Source organism: Microtus oregoni, unplaced genomic scaffold (assembly GCF_018167655.1).
Source record: "Microtus oregoni isolate MIOR12 unplaced genomic scaffold, Mior012 000034F_ref0000314, whole genome shotgun sequence".
Taxonomy (NCBI): Eukaryota; Metazoa; Chordata; class Mammalia; order Rodentia; family Cricetidae; genus Microtus; species Microtus oregoni.
The window spans coordinates 14,328,403-14,343,573 of record NW_024543093.1 but is presented as its reverse complement, the minus strand read 5'-3'; the positions used below and the strand labels follow the sequence as shown (position 1 = coordinate 14,343,573).

The window sequence follows — 15,171 nt, the reverse complement described above, 5'->3', positions numbered from 1 at the left end:
AAAACCACCCAATGCTCCTACAGAACCTCAGCTGCTTAGTATAAAAAAAAAAGTGGTGGAAGCCACAGTAGGCACTTCAGGACACCGAACAGCAAGCAGCCCTACCCTTTATCCACTAGATGTCAGTAGCACTGCATACCAGCCCCCTCCTCACGTTAAGACAAGGAAACAGGACTGCAGACATTGTCAAATGTCCCCCTGGGAGGCGGGAGGCAGGCAGATTCACCCTGATTGAGAACCACCGGCCTAGGGGATGGTTGTTAGAAAACCCAAGGTTCTTGGTGAGCTCTTAACCAAGGACTAGCATAAGGGGACTATACAAAAGCCCGTTGCTTAGGTTCATTCAAAGCCTTGAATATTCCTAGCAGAATGTGGGTTACCCAGCAACCACATAAGTTCAAGCCTGAAATACCTCCAGCGAAGTGAGGCGCTGTCTATGGCTTTAAGGTGCTGACTGATAAGTTTCATGGGTCACTGCCAAGGCATACCCAGGCAGCCTTGGCAACTTACCCAGGAATGATTGACAGTCACTTAAGCATATTCCACACCTCCTCATCCTGCACATCACCCACCTTCTTCTTTGCTCTGATACCACTCATCTCCCTAGCAAGATCTAAGGAGGTAGGCGGTTCCAGTCCAGAACGTTGTTGGGCCAGCTATTCTTATTCTGCTTACATGTCTTCTTAAACCTCACCTCTTTCCGGAGGCCTCGAAACTCTGAATCCCTTCAGGATACCCAGGGCCCAGGAATACAGCGTGCACTCATTTATGAGCCTAACGTCCGCCCTCCCCGATAAGCTGCTTAAAAATTTTCGGTCAGTATTCCCAGTACCTACTCATCACTTTCTCGGTGAGTTGAAGGAATTGATGTGGAAAATAGTCATTCCTCGCCAAGGTTCACGCTCGGTCCCTAAAGCTCCCTGCATAGCTCAGATCCTTCTATTTACAGATCATCCATCCCCTTGGGGCCTGGCGCTTCTCCCAGCTTTGGACCAGATGAAGAGGGGAGTGGCGTTGGGTAAGGATCCGCGACATTTAGCACCGAAACGGTGCGTGGGAGGCAATGGCGATAGCAGCAGAGACAACGGACTGATCTCAAAAGCTCAGGTCTGAGAAGCTATGTCTTAGGACCTGGAGGTCCGTGGGGGCACTAGCCAGGGACGTAGGCGGTGGGAGCTGGGACCTAACGCCGGGGCTCGGGGCCTACAGTCAAAGAAGACAAGCATGGCTTCGAGCATCCGGGAGACCGGGATGCCCTGCTGAGGTCACGGCAGCCGGGGCTTGAGGGATGCGACCCCGAAGCGAAGAGCCTGAGGCGCCATTTTGTGACCGGAGAGGGCAGTGACCGCGACACCACGGCAGGCGTGGGCGACCCAGGCGTGACTCGGCCCGTCCTAGTTCCTCTCCGGTCCGGAGCGCCCCCTTCACTCTGCTGGGCCTACCTGTGTAGCTCATGGCGACAGCGAACACCCAAGCCGTGGACCGACACCGCTACTCTGCGCATCTGACGCCACAACAATCTCTGGGGGCCCCTTCCACAAACGCCCGGCCCCGCCCCCTGATCTCACTGGCTCGTGTCAGCCTCGGACTTCACGTCCACTGGGCTGCTGAGCTGTCTATTTTTACATCTCTTCGCAACAGTGGTTGGAGACACTGCCAACCCCTGATGGCCCCTCCCCGACCCCGCCTCCTGTTGATCAAAGCCTGAGCTGATAGGCCAAGCGGAGCCGACGGACAGGTAGAGTTCGGAGGGGAGGGGCTACGTGCAACCCAGCGGCCCGAGCCCACGCGTGGCGGGCGCCGGGTGCGTGTTCGCTGGACTCCCGCCACTGAAATGCTAGCGCAATCCGTTCATGTATTCATTTGGCCTTCAGTTCCAAAACGAGAATGGTAAAGCCACGCTGAAATGAGAAAATTAAGATCTAACTGCCAAACAAGGTCCTGACAAAAATTACATAATGTTTAAATAAATGAACCTGGTCACGTGTAGTAGGTGGTTTGTAATTCCAAAACACAGGGGGCTGAGGCAGAGAATGGTCTCGAGTTTGAGGTCAAATTATGTTATGAGTTCTAAGGCACTCCAGGTTACATTAAAACCCTGTTTCACAGAGGTGAAAAAGAGCTGGGGCCAGTTTCACGAAGTATTTTCTCATTAAGCATTACATTAACAATTAAGTATTTGTAAGGGTTAAGGATGTAGCTTGGCGGTAGAGCACTTTATGCTAGCATGTATGGAAGACCTGTGTGAGATTCCCCAACACCCTAGAATAAAAGATGCATTTTAAAAGACAAAACCTGGTCATAGTGGCTCACACCTGTAATCTCAGCACTTGGGAGACTGAGCCTGGAGGAACACTGTGAGTATAATACCTTGTTTCAAAAATTAATATTTGGGCTTGGTAACACATTTTTTTAACTTGAGCACTCAGAGGAAAGCAGATCTCTGTGAGTGCAAGTACAGCTTAGTTTACATAGCAAATTTATGGCTAGCCAGGATCACCTTTGTCTCAAAAAATTGTTCAGATAAGTTTGTGTATGGTATTTGTTATGTATACAATATTATTTAGATGCATCATGTATTATTACAAATACTTCACATGAGAACCTGGGCTCAGTTCCATAAAACAAAAAACACAGCCTAGTAACCACCAGCCTTGTTCTAAGTGCCCTGCCTAGCTGTGTTGAAAGTCACCATGAGACATCTCATAATTCCTGGCAGGGGAGGGCACTGTAAATAAAACTTAACATTTGGGAAACTGCATCAAGTTGTGCTTCTATGATTCATGAACCCTTTTAGATTTGGGGAAATTCTGAAGTAGGGTGCTGTATTTTTTTTTTAGGTTTATGTATGTTTCACTTGAATGTCATGCAACTACATGCATGCCTAATGCTTGAGCTGGTCAGAAGAGGGTGTTGGATATCCTGGACCGGAGTTACTGGAGTGAGCTGCCATGTGGGTAATGGGAACCAAACCCAGGTCCTCTTTGCCACTCTCAGTCCTTGTTACCAGTTTCTTTAGGGGTAGTACTAATAGCATTCTTTAAAAGTCCAGATCCTTCAAAGAAGCATGCTGAAATACCGTTGATAGGATAGCCAAAAATGTGCTTATCTGAAATTTAGATGGGGAATGGGGGTAGAGAAGTATAGTTGCTATGATTAACAAGAGCTTATTTTTACCATTGATCGAGGATATGTCTGGATAACACTCCCTCTCCAAACTTATTTTGCAGACCTTGTTGCCCCATGGAAGAAAGCCACTTGCAGTACACTCTACATGTGAACTCAGAACATGCAGTAGAGGTCTGCTTTATGTGCTATTACTACTTTGGGGTACCACTCACTGGCATCCAAATCAAGTAAGGCCCCATGGTATCTCCTCTAAATCCTGTAGTTGACTGTGGCATTTGTCATAGCCATCATACCACCCAGGGTTTTAATTTCTGATGTCCTCGTGGGTTGAGCTCAAGCCATTCAAAGGCCAACGGCTGCTTCTTTTAAGACTACAGAGTCATTTAAGCAGAGATTTGTTATATTCGTGAGTTTTAGGAAAAGGTCCCTGTTGTAAGAATGGTAGGTGAGCCTTGCAGAAAGACAACTCTATCAGTGTACTGTAATGGATAAAGAAAACCTTTCCGCTGCACGGTGGTGGTGCACACCTTTAATCCTATCATTTGGGAGGCAGAGGCAGGTGGATCTCTTATGAGTTCAAGGCTAGACTGTTCTACAAGAGCTAGTTCCATGAAAGTTAGGGCTGTTACACAGAGAAACCCTGTCCTGGAAAAGAAAAGAAAGAAAACCTTTCCATTTTAACTATGCACAAAGACAGCCATCAGTGTCATAGTGGGTAGGAAGGCCTTCCCATGTTACTGTCATTGGATCTTTCAAAATCCACTCTATTGCTTTTATATTTAAAAAATTGATTTTAGCCAGGTGGTAGTGGCATATGCCTTTAATCCCAGCACTCAGGAGGCAGAAGCAGGCAGATCACTGAGTTGAAGGCTAGCCTGGTAGATAGAGTTCCAGGACAGCCAGAGCTACATAGAGAAACCCTGTCTTAACCACCCCACCTGTCCACTCCCGCAAGTGTTAAAGAAACATATTTGGGTCAGTTCTTACCATAAGAAATCCCACTTTTCCCAGTCTTGTATATGACCAATGACAGTGGATGAGGAGACCAGCCACCAAATAAAAGAACACACCTGGGTCAAGTACACCACCCCTGCAAGGTTGACACAGCAGCCTGTTAAACCCTCCTCCCCTAGCAGAGGCACAGTAGGAAAGGCTGGGGAAAAAAAGGGCTGGGTAGGGGCTTACTACTGTCCACACCCCATGACATCATTCTCACTTGGCAGCACTTGGCTAATTAGTGAAAATGATGAACTGAAAAAGACACACGGGATAAAAAAGTAGGAGCCAACAGAATCTTATCACCTCAGAAATATTCAATGAATATTAGATGATCAAGAAGCCAGGCCTGGTGGCGCAGGCCTTTAGTCTCTGAGGAGGCAGAGGCAGGCAGATTTCTGTATGCCAGCCTGGATTACAAAGTGAGTTCCAGGACATCCACGGCTGTCTCGAAAAACAAAAAAACAAACAAAACCAAAAAAGAAAGGAAGAAGGAAAAGAAAAATTTTAGAAGTTTAAATAAGGCCAGGTAGTGGCGGCACATGTCTTTAATCTCAGTATGCAGATCTCCGAGTCAAAGCCAGCCTAGTCTATAGAACTAGTTTCAGGTCAACCAGAGCTACACAAACCATGCCTTGAAAAACCAAATAAATTATTAAAACAAAAACAAAGCTCCTTTCCCCCTTGTTATTTGGGCTCATATGTCTCTTCTTGACGTTTACCTTGGATCTAGGGAGGTAACACAAGTGGCATAACGCTTGTGTGATATGTTCAAGACCTGGGATAGGGTCCCCAGCACTGCATTTAAAGTCCTATCTTAAAGACAGAAGAGTGCCAACTCTGCAGTCTCATTCCCACCCAAAGCGCCAGCAGATGTGTGCTTCTACCCAACACCCACAAGGAGTTCCTTCCCTGGTAATAGCACCAGTGCCAGAAGATGTTATTGCTGCTGGTTAAAGCCAACCAGCCCTTTTGTCTTGGCTCCCTTCCCAGACCAGCCAACCAGAGCCCTGGTTCCTCCCGCTCAGGAGAGCCACTTTCCCAGGTAACCAGAGCCCCTCACCACCCACAGTACCATGGGCCAACAGCAGAGAACTTGGATTTATCCCCAGTAGTGTCTGGTCAATTCGGTGGCCAGCAGGGAAACCCAGGGACTCTGGCCAGGCATAACCCTGATCCCCAGCCCCACTATTAGCCAATGCCAGCCTGTCCACTTGACAGAAAAACACACACTGGCTGCCTGCCCTGGGGTGTTTCCAGAAGAGAAATTTAATCTAATTTACATATTTCTAGGTACATTGATAACCAAAAGATGGCCACTGAAAAAGGTTAAAAGGTCAATTAGCTCCCGGTATCTAGCTGGCCCAGGATTGGAAAATAAAAAGATCCACATTCCTTATTCTCTACACAAAACACATTTTTTTTTAAAAAAGTGAAAGATCTAGGGAGCTATACATAGAAAGCAACAGTGAAAAGGGGGAGGGTGGCAGGGGTGGGAGAAGAGAGTCCCCCACCCCTCACTCTACCCTCCCAGCCCTGGAGCCCCTGAGGCTCTGACATGGCAGGAGGCAGCTGTCAGCTCTGAACTCTTACAAGCTAGGAAAGTCCCTTTTGGGGGGGGCAGCCAACAATAATTTCCGTGGCATTGTGGGCTCAGTGGGGGCTCCCAAGCCCTAGTAGGTTAGCAGAGGGAGCATGGATTCCCCTGAGCAAGCACCGTGGCATGATGTGGTTGTTTGACTTGGGAACTGTGGGGGCTAGGGCAGATCCCAGGTCTCACGAGGTGCGCGTGTGTGTTATGGTTGCCTGTACATGAGTGAGAATAGATATTCATGGGGGCAAAAGGGAACAGGGGTCTTTGGGGTCTTTGCAAATGGCCACGGATGGCAGAAATAGCCCTGCCTGGTTGCTAGACACAAGGAAGTGCTGTTCTCCCCTGCAACCAGATTGGCCACCACCAAAGGTCTGGCTACTGCCCCTGCTGGACCAACCAGGTGGGCTCAAAGAGGGTACCCTTGTGGCCCCAGAGTCCTCAGGCTGAGGGAAGGTGGCTAGCTGGCTCCCGGCGCCCAGGATGTAGTGTGTCCGGCCCCCAAGGGGCGCCGGTTTGAGGTTTTGGCTTGCTCCTTTGGAAACGGAAAAGAAAGAGGGAAATGGGAAAGGACACAGAGGAGAAACAGGAGGTGACAGGTGGCACAAGAGGGGATCTGGAATGCATGTATGTTAGGGCGCCTCTACAGCTGCTGTCTGTGCCTGTGGGGCCTGGGGCTCTTCAGGCAGAGGGTCTGCTTTGGAGAAGTTCATCTCCAGGATGTGCCGCTGTAAATGCCGCACCCACTCTTCCTGGATGGAGAGTGGGCCCTGGAATTCCACTTCACAGAACCTGAGAAAAAAGAGAAAGGAAGTGGCCAATGCTTCAAAGACAGGCAGAAGTGTAGTCCAATCCAAGAGCTTAGGCATATTTACCACTGCTCAGTGTAGATATGTCAAGACCAGGACTCAAGGGAAGCAGTGTCTCCTAATGGACAGTTACCTCTTCTATTGTGAAGTACTGTCAGAGTCTGCTGGGCATGAAGTCTTTAATGGCAGGCAAGCAGGGGATTCTCCAAGAGCATGCCACCTGAGGTGTATGCTCTGAGATGGTGGTGGGCACAGGGAAACAAAGTCTAACTCTCACAAGAACCATGCTTCCTCCCCTTATGATAGCCTTAAGCTAGGTCTCCAATGAACATAGGAGCTTGAGCTCTGTGGCTTCAGAGAGTTGGGCTGAAATTAAATCTTTATCCTTTGTCTTTTTTGGGAGACATGATCTCTACCTTTGTAGCTCATGCTGGCCCCAAACTACGTATTCCAGCTGGATTTACACTGGTAACAATCTTCTTGTCTTAGCTTCCCATGTGCTAGGCTGATAGGCCTGAATCATCACTCTGTTTGGATGCTACTTTTGATTTGGCCTGTATTATATAGACTGAGTTGGATTACTTCAGGTCTCAAAAGTCCCTATTTGCTGGTGTCTATATTTTTTTTTAAAGAAAGGGTTTTACCTCATAGCCCTAGTGGTCCTGGAACTCCCTAGTAGACCAAGCTGACCTTGAACTCAAAGTTTTGCCTGCCTTGAGCTTCCTGAGTCCTGGAATTAAAGGTGTGTATCACTACACTAAGCTGAACTCTTTTTAAAGGTGGAAAAATGGAGGCAGAGAGCAGGTAAGCTCTTGCCTGAGGTCACCAAGCTGTGAAGTGAGTTAGGACTGAACCCAGGTCTGGCTGGCTACAAAGCTCAGTGTATCAGGGTGGTAAGTTCCACTGTGAGTGAGAAGCCCTTAACCTGGGCTGCAATACCCCAAAATAGCCCATGGGACCCCCACCTCCCAACCTAACAGAGACTGTCACATTTCCAGGCTTCAGAGAGCCAAGGCCCAGAACTGCATACCTGCACTTGAGGGTATAGATGTTGCCCACAAACTTGACCAGTGATGTCTGGGGGGGGCGAGGCACCAGGGAGGGGACTGGCCGGACCCGGGGTGGGGGTTGCCGCACCTCTTCCAGCTTCTGTTGCAGGTCATTGGCATCCTCACCACCCCGAGCTGCAGAAGCATCTGGTGGGCGGGCTTGTCTACGTTCAAATTCTAAAGCAGAGACAGAGATACTTGATGAACAGGAAGGCTAGGGCCCTGGAGACACTCCTGCTTTCAGTGAGCATAAGGAGACAGAGGTTTTGGGGATTCGAGACTGGACACCATACGTACAGGTAGAATGGCATATTGATAAGGGAAGGGGATTAAGCAACTGAGATGTAGTGGTTGGGTGAGCCCTAGAAGGTACCTACTGCCCTCCCATCCCTTCTCCACCAGTACTCACTGTTGATATTTTGCCGTTGGTGTTCCTCTGACTTCACGGTCCCGGGTGGGCTGTTTGCCAGAGGCCGTTCACCACTGTCAGCTGCCCTGCCAGCCTCAGGCCCCGGTTCCCCCCCAGCACTTCGGCCAATCAGGGACAGGCCCCCAGGTGCCAGCCCCAGGGGTGGCCGTTTGTCACTGTCACGGCCATGGCCAGCACTGCGGAACTTCTTGGTAAAGGGGCGGCCACCCTGGATGTAGCTTCGGTAGGCACCCGCTTTCTGGGGCCGGTGTTTGATCCACTCACTCAGCGTCTCGATGGGAGAGCCGTTGACACACCACTCTGTCACACCGAACTGCCGAAGGTGTGCCCTCGCATGGCTGGCTAGGGCTTTGCGGTTTTCAAAGTAAAGGCCACAGAGCTCACAGCAGGCCTCGGTGGCTACAGACAGAGGAGGTTGCTTGTTCTAAGACTGTAGGCATACCCAGGTGGCCTAAACAAGTCAGGAGCAAATCCCACCTCCCACAGGGACCTTGCCTCAGGGGCCCTGCTTGCTCTAACAAATGCCAGCCCAAGACCCTACCACCCACTGCTTACAGGAGTGGGAGGTCTTCTCATGTAGAGTCTTTGCCTTGAAGGGCAGTTCAGTCTGGATGTAGGTCTTGGCCTTGACCTCTGCTGGGAGGAAGCGGTCCTCCTGTAGGGGCCGTTTGGTTGCCACTGGGCCCAGGAAGCTGGTGGTAGAAGGCTTAGCCCCCGTGATGGGCGACAGGCTGAGCTCCCGGGGAACCTGGGCCGGCCCAGCTCCTGGTTTTCCAGGCCGGCTAGCCAAGGGTGACAGAGGCAGTGGGGAATGCATAGCCCCAGGAGCTGCTGTCGGGGAGCCATCCTCAGCCAGAGCAGGAGCCAGGTCTCCAGCTGGAGGCTCTTTCTTGATGAGGCACAGCTTGGACTTCTTCTTCAGGATCTCTCGAAGTGTGTCAATGGGTGAGCCATTGACAGACCACTCAGTCACACCCATCTGGCGCAGGTGGGAGCGAGCGTGGCTGGAAAGGCCCTTGCGGTTCTCGAAGAACTCACCACAGAACTCGCAACGGATGTCACGTACTGGCTCTGCCCTGGATGCTGCAAGGGGTCCACGGTGGGGGAAAGAGAAGGAGGCAGTGGCTATGGGCAGGAAGCCTCTAAGCTCAAAGCCCAAGACAGTGCCAGCCCCTCCCTCCAGACTCCACTGAACTCCTACGTCATCTGGGCCACCAGAGGCACTTCATATATCCAGCCCTCCTATCTGTCTTATTACCTCAAATTTTAGCTGGCTTCACAGGTCTCCCTGAGTGAGGCTGGGCAAGCTACTTCCTCTCTCTGAGCCTGTTTCCTTCTCTGCAAGATGGAGATGAAAACCCCATCTCCCAATGTAGGTGGCAGGGAGCTGGCATATGTGCTCTAAGATGATGCCTCAGTCACACCTGTCTGCTTATAATGAACCCAAGAAGAATAAAATATTGTGACAGAGTACCAGGGAAACAAGTAACAGTGACACGATAGCAATTATGATATACAAGGACCTTTTTGCAACCAGGCACCATGCTAAGTGCTTTATCGTACTTAATTCTCAACTATATAGACACAAGGCAGGGGATTATACTGATCTCCATCTTCCAAATGAGGAAACTTGCCCAAATCACTACCACATTATTGTGATATAGAGATCTTGACTGTGATTCCAAATGCCAAGTACCAAATAGCCAGGAATATCAGACACAGTTCAAACATTGAATGCCATCCCTTTATTCCAGCCAGGGGCAGGTATTACTAATGGATCTTTGCAACTATTCTCCCTAGGAATCTAGTTGGAGGCCACTACCAATTGGCTAAGGAGGACATTAATTACATGATTCTGCCTCTTCTGCACGAATAACAAACGGCAGCAAGTTCTATGTCCTCTGGACTTAAGTATCTTCATTCCAGTCCTGTGATCTATAAATACTCCTAAGGGGGTATAGGGAGGGGATCCAGCCAATCGGTCTACCTGCCCTACACAGGGTCAGTCACACTTACACAGGTTCAAAGGTGCCATATCTTCTCGAGGCGTGCCCCAGGGACCCTCAGAAGGGTGTGGCTCCCCATGCAGGGCCCCTGGCAACATCTCCCGCTTGATCTCCACTCTCATTTGTTCAGGTTTCAGTTTCTTGGGCAAGGAAGGAGTAGCAAGGCCTGAGAACATCTTCCGGGCCGTGGGAGGAGGAGAAGCAGTTGGTGAGTGGCCCAGGGGACTGCCCGGTGGCGGTGGCAACTTCTTGGCCAGGGGTGAAATGTGAAGATCTGAGGGACTGCGGGCTTCTAGTGAGCTGCCAGGACCTCCGCTACCCACCACCTTGGCTAGGGCTTTTGGGCTAGGCCCTGGTGGGTGGAGGTGTCCACCTGGCCTGGAATGGGTCCGTCTCTTCAGGATCTCCCGCAGAGTGTCAATGGGTGAGCCGTTCACATACCACTCAGTCACACCCATCTGGCGGAGGTGGGAGCGTGCATGGCTGGAAAGGCCCTTTCGGTTCTCAAAGAACTCACCACAGAACTCGCAACGGATGTCTCTTGTTGGCTCTGGACCTGAAGCTGTAGCAGGAAGAAAAGGGACAGTTAAAATTGTGGGCACCATCAGGATAGTTACCTGCAGGAGTATCCTGGCCAGCTAGGTATGGGCAGCAATGTATCCATAAACTAGGGTAGTAGTGGAAGGCAGGTGCAAGTGAGGGAGCTGGTGGGTGTGGTCAAACACTGGGTAGAGGCAAGGTAGGGGAGGGAGAGGCACCAGAGGCTAATAGGACCTTTGTCCTGGCAGAGGGCAGTACCAATACTCCATAGCTTTGTGGGTCCCAAAAAGGACAGGGCAGGAGACAGGACACAGCCAACCTAGGTGCCATATGCTTTCCAGACCCAGGGCACCTTCCACACCAAAAGGTGGGACCTTCCCCTTGGCCTTTGTTCTCAGGCAGGGTCATGGTGATAGAGGCTAAGACCAAGAGAGAGGTACCAGCAGCCCACTGCCAAGAAAATCTCTGGGTTGAGCCGGCCCACTGCCAAGGGCCCCTGTCTACTCCCTACGACAACAGGGAGGGAGTAGGGAGGGAGCCATGACCCCCCAGGGAGGGGCTCCAGGGCCCACAGGGAGGAAGGGCAGCTGAAGCGAGAACCTACAGAGGTTGAGAGGAGATGGCTCCACATCAGAGGCCCAGAAAATGCCGGCGGCCGAGAGATCCTGCTTCCCCCAGGGGATGGCCATACCCGAGGCCTTCAGCTTGGCCTTCTTGGCCGGCGGTGGGGGAGGGAGCAAGGAGAGGGCCGTGGAGGCAGGAGGACGCCCCAGCTGGGCCAGAGCTCCCCGCCCGGGTGGGAGGCGGATCTGGAAGCCGTCCCTCCTGATGAGCCCGTGGAGCACGTCTATGGGGGATCCCTTGGCATCCGGGTCGCTGACGCCCAGGTGGCGCAGGTGGGCACGGGCGTGGCTGGACAGGCCCTTGCGGGTCTCAAACCAGGCACCACACAGCTGGCAGTCCAGCTCTCTGCCCCCGTCACTATCTAAAGCTGCGGAGACAAAACACAGGGGGGGTTCACGGCCGCCTCCTTGGTCGGCCCTAGGGGTTGAAGGCAGGAGGGTCTGGTGTGCTTTTCAGCTGCCCGGGTGGTTAGGGGTCCAAGTTTTATGCTGCAGACATGTTTTTGTTTCTTTTTTTAGAGGTTTCAGGTAGCAGAGCAGCTGTTCCCTGCCTAGCTCACTGGCACCAAATGAAGGTGGAGGAGCTTAAGGATATAGTTCTGTGATAAATCTTGATGCTCCCTTGGAACTCTGATAGGGGAACTATGGAAGAAGACAGAGGTGAAGAGTAGGAGGCACCACCAGACTACCGAGCACACCTACTCCTAAAACCACAGCAGATCCAATGCAAGCGGCTGCCAGAAAACACAGGTGTCACCAGGCTCTAATACCTGCCACATATGGGAAAGTACAATGGACACCTCAAAACCTGACTGCTGAACTTGGAGGGTTTTTTCCCAAACCCAACTTGCCAAGTGCAAGGCAGCCAAAGCGGAGGGTCTCTATCTGTGTGCACCAACAGGGAGAAGCCTTGGCACACATGACCAGGAGACATGAAAAAAAAAAGGGCAGTGTAAGGACTTCCTTTCTGGTAGAGATTACTACCTATCTACCTGTATGATTCAAAATATCCCAGACTCCCACTAGGAAAGCCAGGTCCACAGGTACCCTGGTTACCTTCTCCACCCCACCATCAGGCCAGAGAAGGAGGACAAGAGCGCCTCTCAAGTAGCAAGTAGGACCCTAGCAGGCTTAGACCTGTAGTAGGCCTCCAGGGGAAGATTGGCAGAATGGGAAAAAAAAAAATCATCATCCCAGGACAGCCCAATAGGGGACCCAATGAGTGCCTCAATCAGTACTGACCTGGATGACCCACGATCTGGAAGATGCAAGCCTCAGTTCCTACCCTGGGTCCTCCTCATCCAAGGACCATGTAATACCCTGCACCCCCCTCAGCTCCCAGTACCCAGACTCACTGAGATTCAGAGGCCCCTCATCCTCAGACTGGGGCCATTGTGTCTTTGGGGAGGTCGGCCGGGGACTCAGGGATAGCTGGGGGCTCTTGTCTTCAGGATTCTTGGGTGTAGGAGATCCTGCCAGAGTGAGTGGGGCCTTCTTGAGGAGTGGAGAGCTGGATGGGTGGGCCAAGCCCTTGGCTGAGAAGCTAGGAGGTGACTTGATGGCTTTGTTGACAGGAGGGGCATCCATAGGTTTGGCCAGGGTGAGCAGGCCAGGCCTGGCAGCCCCAGCAACCAACTCCTTTGGTGAGCTGGACTTCTTGGTCAGGCTAGGGGGCAGCCCCAGGGGAGCATCAGACAGGCCCTTCTGCTTCACCAGCTCGTAGAGAAGGTCGATGGGAGCACCACTGCTTTCTGACTCTGCGACCCCCAGCTGCCGCAGATGTGAACGTGCATGGCTGGACAGGCCCTTTCGTGTCTCAAAGCAGGCACCGCAGACCTCACAGGTGGTCAGGCTCTGGGCTGGAGGGTGAGATGGAGGCCAGGATGAAAGGCCATGAGGTCTTGCAGGTATACTGACCCATTCTCCTCCCCTTATCTAAGTTCAAAGGAAGTGTTCTGCTTCTGTCAAATCTCTTTGGTCGTAACAATTCTAATTTGGTGGGGGTTAATATTTCTTGTTTGGAAGTAAGGAAACTGAGGCTCAGAGAAGGGAAGAGTTGTGTCCAAGGGCGCACAACAGGAGGCTGGACCCTCTGTTGCCTAGCCAGTGGGGATGTCTTTCAGACCTGCAACATACCAGGATGCCCTGGTAGCATACTTACACAAATGCATGCATGCACACACATACATCACACATGGAGCTAATATCCAACCTACTCACTGTAACTCAATGCATACTTCAAATGCTAAGTCAGAGGTCCCAGCCATGGCCTTGCCCACTCCCCATCTGCTTTTTGGCCTCCTTGCCCAACTTCAATGATGCAAAGGAGAGTTTGGTTTTGCTCATCTTAACACACGTAGGAACTAGTAAGATGCTTATCATTACTCTCAACAACCTTGTAGTCTACAGAAAAACAAATAGGTATCATATGAAAGCTCAAAACTAACAAGGTCGGCTAGTGACGTGGGTTTGAATTTGATCTCTTACCCACCTTGCCCACTGCTTCCCTGGATGCCCCTTCTTCACCCAGTAAGGTAGTAGCCGAGGGCCATATGGCCAAAGCTATAGAAACTCAATGTAGAAGACAGCTGGGTGTCTATCTCCTTGGTGCCTTATATAATGCTGGAAGGAAGATGAGTGCCAACCTGGGGACCCATGGTAGTCGGCCAGGCCAGAAAGTGCTTCTGTGAGCATGACTATGCTGGTCAGCAAACATGCCTTGTTGCTTGGGCCACTCACCCTTGAGGTCTGGCAGCTCCTGTTTGCTGCCATGAGGAACCTCTGCAGCCACTTTGCTGCTCAGCCGACTGGCCACCTGCTCCAGGGTCCCAGAGACAGGCAGGCTCTTCTTTGGGAGTAAGGGAGACCCCAAGTCCATGGCCACCATTGTGTTTTCCTCAGAACAAAGGCCTGTGGGGTGGAGGAGACAGGCTCAGGCCAATCAATAGTCAGGCTGTCCATCCCAAGAATGGGGCTGAAAGAACTTCTTCATCCTTGGCATCTGCTCTCACTCCTGGAAGCCATTTGTTCCATGAGAGCTGAGGCTGTACCCATAAACCCCCACCGCAGCACAAAGCAGAGACACTGAGATTGTTCAATGACAGGAGACAAACAGTAGCTTCAGTCCAGCAGAAGGCTGACTGGTCTGAGAACACATTTCAGCTGAGACTCCTATCTGAGGTCATCTTAAGCGATAATGCCTCTCTGGGTAGAACTTATAAGGGGGTGAAGGGTAAAAACAGTCAAAAGAGACAAAGACCAGAGTTGGAGGCCAAAGAGGCAAGGCAGAAAAAGCAAGAAGCTAAGGACACACAGGGAGGGGGAAACCTCCACCAGCCAAGGGAGCTGGAGCTTCAAATACAAAAGCTAGTCCCAGCAGTAGAACTGTAAATGGGACAAAGGAAGAATCTGGAGCCTGGGCAACTCGGGGACAGCTAGAGTGATGATAACACAAGTTTGCACAAACTTTCTTAGGCTTCCAGGGAGGACGCCTTCTCAGGTAAGAGGTACGCGGAGGAGGACTCAAGGGTGGTTTTCTTAGTCTAAGTTTCCATTAAAAGGGGTAGGGATGGGGGATACCGGGAGGAGATGAAGTCGAATTCTGAACAAGAGCTGAGGATGAAGAAGTGTGTGTGTCAGATGGGCTTCGGAGACGACCAGTAGAATGCAATAGGGCAGGGGGCTAGGAAGGTCGCTCCCTGCTCAGTCTGAGTCCCACAGAGGCAAGAAGATAGGCCAGGGGGCTACCGAGATCATGACACCGAGTACTTTGTCAAAGTCTCCAGGTAGAAGTGGGCGCGTCTGTCAGATGGGGCAGGGCCAAAGGTGGTTTTCCACACCGAGGGGATCGGAACCGTGACAACTGGGAGCTTCTGAGACTCCAAAAGAGGCAGGGGACTTCTGTCAGAGCCGGCGAGCGTCCCGAGGAGCAGCGGCAGAGTGCTTCCGAAGCCTGGGACCCTCCAGGAGGCTGAGGGAGGCCCAGGGCCCGAGCGCCT

The 15,171-nt window shown here is 51.5% G+C and overlaps 2 protein-coding genes across 16 annotated transcripts in view; both read right to left on the bottom strand.

Annotated features, from left to right (window-relative positions):
• Akap8l (A-kinase anchoring protein 8 like) overlaps positions 1-1,548 on the bottom strand; it is a 35,317-nt gene extending 33,769 nt beyond the window's left edge. For both annotated transcript variants that reach the window (XM_041630156.1, XM_041630157.1), the window contains exon 1: positions 1,443-1,548. In XM_041630156.1, the coding sequence (XP_041486090.1) occupies positions 1,443-1,455 (13 nt within the window). In that variant the 5' untranslated portion in view covers positions 1,456-1,548. The remainder of the gene's footprint in view (positions 1-1,442) is intronic.
• A 3,823-nt stretch (positions 1,549-5,371) lies between these two features.
• Positions 5,372-15,171, bottom strand: part of Wiz (WIZ zinc finger) — a 28,308-nt gene continuing 18,508 nt past the window's right edge. For 7 of the 14 annotated variants that reach the window (XM_041630204.1, XM_041630213.1, XM_041630205.1 and 4 more), the window contains 8 exons: positions 13,913-14,083; positions 12,529-13,032; positions 11,155-11,541; positions 10,021-10,572; positions 8,560-9,087; positions 7,984-8,403; positions 7,556-7,751; positions 5,372-6,508 (listed from right to left, as the gene is read on the bottom strand). In XM_041630204.1, coding sequence (XP_041486138.1) covers positions 6,349-6,508; positions 7,556-7,751; positions 7,984-8,403; positions 8,560-9,087; positions 10,021-10,572; positions 11,155-11,541; positions 12,529-13,032; positions 13,913-14,083 — 2,918 coding nt within the window. In that variant the 3' untranslated portion in view covers positions 5,372-6,348. The remainder of the gene's footprint in view (positions 6,509-7,555; positions 7,752-7,983; positions 8,404-8,559; positions 9,088-10,020; positions 10,573-11,154; positions 11,542-12,528; positions 13,033-13,912; positions 14,084-15,171) is intronic. The other 7 variants (XM_041630211.1, XM_041630217.1, XM_041630208.1 and 4 more) reach the window with 4 other exon arrangements.